The sequence below is a fragment of the Mytilus californianus genome, unplaced genomic scaffold, assembly GCF_021869535.1.
Source record: "Mytilus californianus isolate M0D057914Y unplaced genomic scaffold, xbMytCali1.0.p SCAF_11, whole genome shotgun sequence".
NCBI lineage: Eukaryota > Metazoa > Mollusca > Bivalvia > Mytilida > Mytilidae > Mytilus > Mytilus californianus.
Genome location: NW_026262593.1, coordinates 29685520 through 29697112, shown reverse-complemented (window position 1 = coordinate 29697112; position 11593 = coordinate 29685520). Strand labels below are relative to the sequence as shown.

General features: G+C 30.9%; 1 protein-coding gene across 2 annotated transcripts in view; it reads left to right on the top strand.

Moving 5' to 3' along the window:
• The first annotated feature begins 596 nt into the window (after positions 1–596).
• LOC127719864 (uncharacterized) overlaps positions 597–11593 on the top strand; it is a 54376-nt gene continuing 43379 nt past the window's right edge. For both annotated transcript variants that reach the window (XM_052226204.1, XM_052226203.1), the window contains exons 1-4: positions 597–624; positions 2669–2833; positions 3720–3817; positions 10414–10554. In XM_052226204.1, coding sequence (XP_052082164.1) covers positions 3745–3817; positions 10414–10554 — 214 coding nt within the window. In that variant the 5' untranslated portion in view covers positions 597–624; positions 2669–2833; positions 3720–3744. The remainder of the gene's footprint in view (positions 625–2668; positions 2834–3719; positions 3818–10413; positions 10555–11593) is intronic.

The window sequence follows — 11593 nt, the reverse complement described above, 5'->3', positions numbered from 1 at the left end:
CATGTAATGTTGTCGTTTTGGTGTTGTGTTTGACGTTTCCATAAAAGCGGGAGGTTTGGCATGCCACAAAACCAGGTTCAACTCACCATTTTTTTCTTAAAATGTCCTGTACCAAGTCAGGAAAATGGCCATCGTTATATTATATATAGTTCGTTTCTGTGTGTGTTACATTTTAATGTTGTGTTTTTGTTGTGTCGTTGTTCTCCTCTTATATTTGATGCGTTTCCTCAGTTTTAGTTTGTAACCCGGATTTGTTTTTATCTCTATCGATTTATGAGTTTTCGAACAGCGGTATACTACTGTTGCCTTTATGTATATACATTTTTGTCTACTATTTTCTTGTTTGTTATTGATATGCCCTTAATTACGGGCCCTTTAATTAGGAAATAAAATAATTTGATTTGATTTTGATTTGATATAAGAAAAGTAAAGTTTGCAGGCCGTTATTGTTATTCTGAAATTAAAACATTTGAATAAATTATTGTAAAAAATAAAACAAAATAGTTTCGTTACGTTATAATGTTTTCAAGTGCTTTTAGAAATTGGCGATCTAAAAATAACCAACAGGAAATGTTGAAGTTTGGAATTTCCAATCTATTTTTAGAAGCTTACGCTGTTAAGTAGGTGAGTTAAAATGTAGACATAATTAAGATATTTATGAGTTTGATTAATATTCACGTACGGTTTATGATTAACGTGTATATATAAATGAGATGAGACCACCGATTAACTACTTATACTGGTATATGTGGTAACTACTTATTTAATAAGTGATATAATGACATATAAAACCATACTAAAAGGCGCGATGTAAACTAGTGATATGAACATTGTGTTATGAGAGATATATGAGAAATTTTAAACGTGTAATCGTTTTGATTTCTTATGACCATATTTCTTTTAATGTATCAATTACTGCTTCTTCATGTGAGAAGGTTAAAAACCATTTTACGGAAAATTAAGCCAAAGTTATTATTAATTACACAAATCTATTTTCTATCCAATGACGCATATTCTATTTTTAGCAAATCAGCTATAAATCAAACCAAATCAAATCAAATCAAATCATTTTATTTCTTAATGGGCCCATAATGGCATATCAATTACAAAAAAGAAAATAATAAAAAGACAACATGACTTGTATACATCTTTTTAGACAAAAACATTCATTTAAACATTATTTTATGATTTATATAACATATACATGAATAAACAATTTGTGAGAAAGCCATCTGTGTGCAAGAAAGATAACTCCAATCTATATAATGTTACTCAAAAAACCTGTAGCTAGGTGTTTCAATTTGGTAAATTTATTTTCCAATTTTTAGTTATCTAGTTTCAAAAATTATGTTCAGATATTTGCATAAAGATGTTATAAAGCTTTTGTCGTCATTTGACATTACCCAAATGAATACATTCTCTAAGTTTAGTATTCTCAAATTTGGATATTTAATGAATAGACTATCTAGAAAAACTGTTCGTGATGCTTCATATAAAAGACATTTCAATATAAAATGGAGCGCGTCCTCAATCACATTCAAATTGCAATAATTACAAAGTCTTTCACATCTTGGAATATATTCCAATTTACCTGAAGAGTTGAACCTGCGTTCATGACGGCCAGTTTCAATTCTTAATTTATGATTACTCAAACTCAATTTTGTGAGAATTTTCCAATCACTATATGTAAAGGATAAATAGTTCTTTTTAACAAAGGAAAATTTGAATTTTAAATATGTACTTAATATGCCTTTATCATGTAAATAAGAAGACCTTATTTCCATCCAGGTCCCTAGAAAGCTGTTTTTTAGATAGATTTTAAGTGATTTCTTAAATTTATGTTTACTCCAGTTTTTACAAATGGTCAGATCAATGTTTAATTTTTCACCATAAAAGAGTAGGTTTGTGAACCAAGAGTTTTGACCTTTGTTTATGCTATGCAAATGAATAAATTCCTTGTATGCATTGTTAAGCAAGTTTGATGGTGAATTTTCTAGTCTGTGCCAATACATGAAAATTTGTTTTAACATGTCTTTGTCTTCCAAGTTCTGTTACAACTCCTATATTAGTACATAGTATATAGTTTAGAGACCACCAAGTATGTATTTGCAAAACTTGATGTGGAGTTTTTCGGTCTCCCAGTCCTTGAATATATCAACAAGAATTAATGATTTTCTCTTTGGAGTAATATTAATAATACCCCAATTCTCACAACCGTAAAGAATAATAGGTTTTATACAATGATAAAATAAATGTAGGGATATGTTTATGATTGGTCTTGAGGATTTCAAGTCTCTATATAACTTAAAACAGGCTTTCAAGCTTTTTTGAAATAGTTGTTTTTAGCCTCATTAAATTTCCCAGCATTCTCAATTATAAGGCCAAAGTATTTATATTGCTTTACACATTCTATGTCTTCTTTCCCAATATGGAAATTATCTTGTAAAAATCTACAGGTCCATTTTAGTCTAATAACGCCTAACGATTCTAAGTATATTTACGTCCGTGGCTTTCAGATTTTTGGGTTTGAGTTTTCCGGTTAAGACACACGAAAAAAGGTGTTATTTCATTTCCAAAACTCCTACCAGTTACATTTTTTTGGAGGTAGATAATATTCGAGGAAAGGAAGAATGAATTGTTGCTAACACAAACTGTACTTCTCTCACAGATTCCGGTAGACGTCAATCAAGTAATAATGTCGTCAGTAAAACTTCCCAACAGATTGCCTCGACTTTACTACTGATAACACCTAGTTGTATTGTAACCAGTAACAAGAAAATCCAGATAGAAACGCAAGCTTTGGAACATCAACTGGAAGTCTTAAACACCACAAGTAGGTATTATTGGAATGTTTTCATAAATACGGCAAATTAGCAATATTTTTACATAACTTTTTTATGTAGCTTCTTCATTTTATAACACATATAAACCTTGATTGTATATTATATAATTAAGTTAAACACTTTTTATTTGAGACTGGAAACCTCTAATATGTGACAATATTCTTCATAAGATCACACTACCTTTGGAAATGTGGACAAAATGCACGGACTTCTTTGTCATCAAGAAAAAATTATGATAAATGCATGCTTGATAATGACATACACATATATAAAGTTACTATATTTTACTTTTTATTCGTGTGCCACTTATAGCCAATCACGCGCGTCTGTTGTACTATATCTTACGTCTGATATCTTAACTGAATTTTGAAGAAAAATAATCTAGTCGTCGATTTTGTAAATTTACCGATTGTGTTCCATTCCCAATTCTGCACTTTACTGATCGAGGACTTGCAGGTAATGCATGCAAAACACGAGACGCTTACCCTGTCGACACATCCGGTCTCGCTCCTTTTTGGAGTTCTTAATATTCAATTTTTTTTTTGTTTTTTACCATAATTTGTATATTCCTAATGAATTGATGATGTTGAATATCGACAATCTATTATTGCCTCTTTTTTAAGATCATATTTTGCTTAAAGTTAATATTTTATATGTCTAATCTTACTACCTATATTAGATATTTACATTCTTATTGATCATGAACATAAACGATGGTTTCGTATAGAAAACGTTAACTTAACGGTTTTCTCTGTTATCAAATGGATTTCGCTAAACTTTAGTCATGTGTGTTCATTGAAACATGTATTTTTACAACACATCTCTAAAACATTGCAAGTTTAGTATATTAAATTAATATTTTATTTATTTTTTAAGCCTTACACAGCCTTTGTATAATCCGATGTCAAACCATCCGTGTTTAAAAGGACAAAAGCAGCGAGGAGACGTTTGCTGTTGGACGGTTCAATGTAAAGGTACATTATTTATTTAAGATGCGTTGTAACTTCATGTGTTCAACGACTGACAAGATGATCTACGATTTAAAAGTGCTGTACTATGTAAACAATTTAAGGAATGGATTCCAATTTATCTCTTTGTATTTAAATTTAAATAATTATTTATTCGAAACACTTAGGTTTTTCCATCCGCTTGAATAGATGGCCTTAGCCGTATTTGGCACAACTTTTTGAATTTTTGGTTTTCAATGGCCTTCAACTATGTATTTAATTTTGCCTTCCAACTGTTTTGATTCGGGCATCTGACACTGATGAGTATTAGGTAAACGAAACGCGCTTCCTGTAGAACAGGTGATATAAGCCTAGTAATAATGATGAAATTTAACATTGTAATATAATACAAAATGATGGGTCTGTCAACTAGCGATGCTACGTTACCCGTAGACAAGATGAGTTTGAGCCTAAAAAATTAAAAAAAAACAACATACGGAACAGTTCATGTATAACCTGACAATATAATCTAAAATGTAGAATAAACATAATCCAATAAAATTGAGAATGGTAATGGGGAATGTGTCAAAGAGACAACAACCCGACCATAGAACAGACAACAGCAGAAGGTCACCAACAGGTCTTCAATGTAGCGAGAAATTCTCGCACCCGGAAGCGTCCTTCAGCTGGCCCCTAAACAAATATATATACTAGTTCAGTGATAATGAACGCCATACTTAACTCCAAATTGTACACAAGAAACTAAAATTAAAAATAATACAAGACTGACAAAGGCCAGAGGCTCCTGACTTGGGACAGGCGCAAAAATACGGCGGGGTTAAACATGTTTATGAGATCTCAACCCTCCCCCTATACCTCTAGCCAATGTAGAAAAGTAAACGCATAACAATACGCACATTAAAATTCAGTTCAAGAGAAGTCCGAGTCTGATGTCAGAAGATGTAACCAAAGAAAATAAACAAAATGACAATAATACATAAATAACAACAGACTACTAGCAGTTAACTGACATGCCAGCTCCAGACTTCAATTAAACTGATTGAAAGATTATGTCTTCATCATATGAATATCAGGCACAATCCTTCCCGTTAGGGGTTTAGTATCATACCATCATAACATATATGAGAAGAACATAACCCGTGTCATGCCAACAACTGGTTTTTAAATAAATGTGTTTAGTGCCGATGCAAAGACCCTATAAGTGAATCAATATTAACGCCAAAATATGCAATCTTTAATGACCTGACAACAGTATCGTAACTATATCCCTTCTTAATAAGTCTATTTAAAGGTTTTGTTAGCTTCAGAGGTGAATACTGACATTTTTGTGCTTGATAAAGAATATTTCCATAAAAAATTGGATGTGAAATACCTGAACGTATAAGAAGTCTGCATGTTGAGCTATATTTACGAATGATGTCCTTATACCGATGATAATATATATTTTCATATAACCAAAAGTTAAGTTTATTTGTTTTCTAATATTTTATCCAATATTTCGTGTTGGTAATGTCAAACTCAAAATAAAATATAATTGTGAACTAACAAATAAATAATTTTAAGTTTTTATATAATGGAAAAGAAAGGATATATATGAGTATCAGTATATAACACTTAATCACGACATGCACATGAAAAACCACAAATAAAAGGTACATAGCTTTACTTGCTGTTTGTATTTAGTCCTTTCGCCATTGAGCAAAAACTCACTACAAGGTTTAGACGGTCTCTAAATCCCTTGACAATTATTTGCTAGAGGTGTATTGTTGTCATTCTTGAATTGCACAGCTGCGGGTAATATCAACAAATTATACATTGTATCTTACAGACAAATCTAATAAGTAATGTCAATTATAGCCCAACAATCTCACTGTTAAACGCAGCCAGAACACTAACATTTAGTCAAACAAGTGTCACATCAAGAAACTACGTACGAAAAGGGCAAATTATATATATATAAAAAGAACCAAAAAAAAAAAAAACCAAGCAAAACAAAAAATGGCCGCTGGACTAGCAAGACGTATTAATATTGGAGGTGAACTTTTGCCAAATGTTATGCGTTGAAACGATATTGTTGATAAGTGTCGACGAGAAAAGTGCAATCTACTAAAACTTACAGAAAGTAAGTATATCCTTTTTGTTGGCGATTATCATGATCAAACATTCGTGTTTATAAATCAAATCAAATCAACTCATACTTTCAAACATAAACATAAACAAACTCACCTTTATTTACTTATCTGTTGTGAACTATTTGCCTACTCTTATGGACAAAACTGGGGATCTATACGGAAACTCGTGTGAACTCACTTAAAAACCGAAGTATGAATCATGAACAAGAAAAATAAAGCAGCAAAGCGAGCAAAACGTAAATTAGAAGAGATTGATTCCACAATAACTTCAGACGAATCACAGTCCGCAACTAAAGCAGTAAAACCACCCAAACCAATAACTTCCACGCCTGCTTATAGCAGAACTATTTTTTCCATACATCATTCACCTCCCCCATACAGCAAATGCCACAAGGTGGTAGTAATAACAGCTATATTTTATGTTCACCACAAGGGGGCTTCTCCCTTCCTTCTTGTACAAGTACACCCGGAGCTGCTGTATATACACAACCTATTGCAATAAATAGTAATATTGAATTTCTCCTGCAAGATGTCTGTAACCGTTTGGACCGAATGGAAGTAAAAATGAACAAATTAGAAACAATAGAAAAATCAGTTTTAACTCTTGAAACCAAAATGTCAAATATGGAGGGTAACATGCTCGGTATGAAAACTTATATGGATAAAGTTAAACAGGAGGTGACGGAAGTCTCGGAAGAAGTAGATGGTATAAAATTTTGATGAGGGACAATATGTTAGAATGGTTTATAATAAACTCTAGATAAACAATGTTTTGTACAAACAAGAGAGATTGTTGAATCATAGGTTTAACAGGAGGTTAGGCAAAAACTTAATATTGTTTAATGGAATGTTAATAGATCAGTAAAAAATAAGCTTGAAAATGCAGATTTTGTTCAAAATTTTGTAAATAATGATATTGTTTTCTTGTCTGAATGTTGGATTGATGAAAATGCTGATATAAATGATGAAACTTTTGGTAATAAATTTTTAATCAATTGTTATTGAAGAAAAAAAGGTAAAGGTGGTGAAATGATCCTCTTGTACAACAAATCATTTCAAAATCATATAGAAATATTGAAGTTTCTCATGATACTGTTATATAGGTAAAGGTGGACAAAATTTTTTGATAAAAGCAATGATGTTTATTTATGTTTTGTATATGTACCCCATGAAAATAAATTTTTTTTATGACATATATGATGTTGATATTTATGATTGTCTGACTGAAGACATTGCAAGTTACAGTAGTTTAGGCTCTGTTGCTGCTCTTGGTGATTGGAACAGTCGAATAGGTATTAAATCAGATTTTATAAAAAACGACGAACTTAACATTGGCGAAAAAAAACCATTGATAATTTTATCAGCTATGATAGTGATGACGAAGAACTGATTCAATTTTCTGAAGATCAAACAGTAAATAATTTTAGAAGGAAACCTTTACGTCTTTGCCAATCTACTGGACTCCGTGTATGTAATGGTCGATCAGTTAGTGACAAAATAGGAAAATTAATGTTTTATAACCGTTTGGGATCTAGTGTTATTGATTATGCATTGATACATAAAAACTTCAAATCTTATAAATGATTTTGTTGTTATGGACTTTAATATGTGGTCGGATCATGCACCGGTTCGTTTAACGCTTGAAATAGCCGATTCTGGTCTAAATACATACAATTCAAATGATGATAATTTTTTTCATAGCACATACAGATGGGACCCGGACAAATTTGAGGAAATGAAAACTAGTTTGGTTAGTCATATGGACACACTGAACAGTAATGTTGAGCAAATGGTGTGTACAGAACAAAGTATTGAGAATACTGTTATAAAGCTTACTGAAAAACTGAATACTGTTTTCAAACCGTTTTGCGTAAAACGTTATTGTATTAAAAGGAATAATACGAACATTAAAAACAGTTGAAAACATTTTTGTGCTTTGTAAAGAATATTACAATAAAATATTGGACGTGAAATATCTGAACGTATAAGATGTCTGCATGTTGATTTATATTTACGAATGATGTTCTTGTATCGATGATAAAATTTAGTAAATGTTTTGGCTAGTTTGTGATATCGAAAACCCTGGTGTAATAATTTTTCAGTAATACAGAGATTTCTTTCGTTGAAATCAAATACGTTGTTACATACACGAGCGAATCGAACAAGTTGAGATATATAAACACCATAAGATGGTGACAAGGGGACGTCACCATCTAAAAATGGATAATTAACAATAAGGAAATGAAAAATCATCTCTTTTATCATAAATTTTGGTATTAAGCTTCCCGTTAAAGATATAGATATCAAGATCCAGGAAAGGCAGTGTTCATTGTTAGTATTAGCTATTACTCCAGAAGAAGTGTAAAGTTTTGTTGAAGTTAAAATGTAACAAATCGGCTGGTACTGACAATCGTTAAATGAGTATTTTTTACATTTTAAAGACATTTTCATACCTTTAATTGTACATTTGTTTAATGATATTTTTTAAACTGGATATATGCCGAAACAGTGGTGTAAGGGAATACTTATTCCCGTGCATAACTAAAATGATGTAAATGTTACTGATAATTATAGAGGTATTTACACTAAGTAGTTGTTTCTGCAAACTTTTTACTACTATTATTAATGAAAGGCTCACGCTCACGCTCAGTTTGGGTTCAGACCCGGTCATGGTACAACTGATGCTATTTTTGTCTTACAATCAGACATTACTAAATATTTGAGATTGAAGAAAAATCTTTATTGTTTTTTTAATAGATTATAAAAGTGTTTTTGACAACTTGAATAGAAATTTTCTATATTATAAGCTTGCAAAATGTGGTATTAGTGGTAAGCTATTTTCAGTAATAAAATCTCTATATGATAATTCTGTGAGCTGTGTAAAGTTTAAAGGTGAATTTTCTGACATTTTCTCTGTAGAAAAAGGAGTATAACAAGGGGAACACTTATCACCCATACTATTTTCAATGTTTTTAAATGATTTTGAAAATGAGTTTATTAATAGCTTATGTCTGCCAGTAGGCAAAAGAACTTTCATTGCTTTTATTGATGTATGCAGATGACACTGTTATATTTTCTGAGACTATTGATGGGTTGCAAAATATGTTGAATTCACTACATAATTATTGTAAAAAGTGGAATCTTATTGTAAACACAAATAAAACTAAGGTGGTTGTTTTCAGAAACGGTGGTAAATTAAGAAGCGATGAAAAATGGTTGTATAATGGCGAAATTATTGAAGTTGCTGATCATTATTTGTATCTTGGTGTTATGTTGCATTACAATGGAAAGTTTAATCAAACTCAGTTAAATATTGCTTCCAAAAGGAAGAAAATGTTTATCAATGCTGTATGGTAAAATAAAACATATGTGTTTAAATGTACAAACAAAATTGTATTTATTTGATGTTTATATTTCACCTGTTTCATCATATGGAAGTGAAATATGGGGTTTTCATAATGCATCTGATATAGAAAAACTTCATATAGAGTTTTGTGAAAATATTTTGACCGTTAAGAAATCCACTGCTACTGCAATGGTTTATTCTGAGTTGGGAAGATTTCCTTTATTGATATCTCGTAAAGTAAGAATAATAAAATATTGGATTCGTCTATTACGGACGGGAAATTGTATTCTTAGTGCTATATATAATGACATGTATGATGAGTGTGAATCAGGAAATAAGTCATCATAGGTTAATAATGTTAAATGTATGTTACTTAGCTTAGGTTTTGGGCATGTTTGGTATACACAGAATGTAGTATGCGAAGAAGTATTTTAAAAATTTATTCAAACAAAGGCTTATTGACCATTTTCTTCAGGAAAGAAATATTCTTTTTTTGATTCGTCATCAAAATGTACTATTTATAAACATCTTGTGGATAATTTTCAATTGCAGTTTTATTTGACAAAAAACTTAACTCCACAATGTATTAGATTTTCAACTAAGTATAGACTGTTCGCACAAATTAAATATTGAATATGGTAGATTCATAAAAAGAGCAAGAAATGAAAAATTATGTATTTTATGTTACCATGATGATATCGAGGATGAGTTTCATTTTATTTCAAAATGTCCAAAATATGACAATATAAGAAAATTGTATATTAAAATGTATTATTATACAAATGCATCTGTTTTTAAATTATTTCAGTTATTGTCAACAAAGAATGTATCGGAATTGTCTAATTTAGGAAAATATTTGAAATACGCCACAGATATAAAATTTCCTTTGAATGATTTATACTATGTAGTCTTGCCTCCGATTGTATTCAAAATGTTCTGTTATGATATACGTGTATATATTTGTGATATACCTATAAGCTGTATTGCTTCTGGTTGGAAATAAACTATTAAAACTATTAAATATATAATGTTTTTCTTGGTTTCAAGTACCGAATATTGGGTCGAATGACTATCCCATGAACCGTTCAACTATATTAATACTTATGGTACCTTCTGTTTCATAGCTGAAGGATTTATACCCTGCAACGCAAAGAACGGCACAGATGTCTGTGTACCATGTCCAGATGGCCAATACATTGCAGATACATATCATACAGATTGGTTTGAACGATCACAATGTGTAGATAAACCAACATGCCTACAAGGTGAGAATTGTACAAGCAATGCTGTGTTCTTATGCCAACTGAAAATGTTTCAAATCTTAAGATAATAGGCAGTTTTTCATACCACAGAATCTTTAATAAGACATTGTATAACAAAATAAAAAAAAAAAAAAAAAAAAAAACAAACACAATTCATACGTTCATCATATTATATATATAAAATCTATACATTTTGACTTAGCATTACACCGTCATACTCAAATGAAAGCTACAATTTATTTTTACACCCAATTAGTTATAAAGTTTTAACAAGTATTGTAAAATCGTTTCTCTAATCTTTCAATATTAAAGATGATAAGGCTTATAAAGACATAGTGTGTCATTAGTATTGAGTATCTCTGATATATACTAGTTAACGTACGAAACACATTTCAGGAGGATTTATGTGAAATTTCTACACATGAACCTGATAAAGGAAAACTTGCTGACGAGGGAAGTCCTAAAATAATCGTCAAAAATGACAAATGTTACGCTTATGCGTAGGATTATTCTGAACATTTCTAATAACAAGGGCAAAAACAAAAGCAATAACATACTGAAAAATGTCAACAAGCTTTCATTGCAATCCAACATTTCTTCAGCAGGAGTTTCGAAATAAATGATCATTCTTTTATGTCATTAACCGGATTTTCTAAGGAAATATCGGTTATTGATTTGGAGATGTACGGCGGGCGGGCGGGCAGGCGGGCGGGCGGACGGGCGGCTCCCAAACAGTGTCTCTTCAATAACGTGAAAACGTTGTGATGATTTTTTTTCAAATTTAGATATGTTGTTTCTTGCGACTAAATGAAGGTTAAGTGCAATTTTCACGATTTAAGTATTTCTCCTTTTTGAGTTATCGCCATTTTTAATATCCAAGAGTGGTATTTTTAAATATTTTTCTCTTGTTATCATATTATGACTAAGCGTATGGTAAATGTCTTATCTCACAATAAAAATTGGAGTGACAGATTTATTTGAAAATTTTCTATTTCCTAAGTGATGATGATTATAAGCTATATTATTAGACATTTTGAAGTTA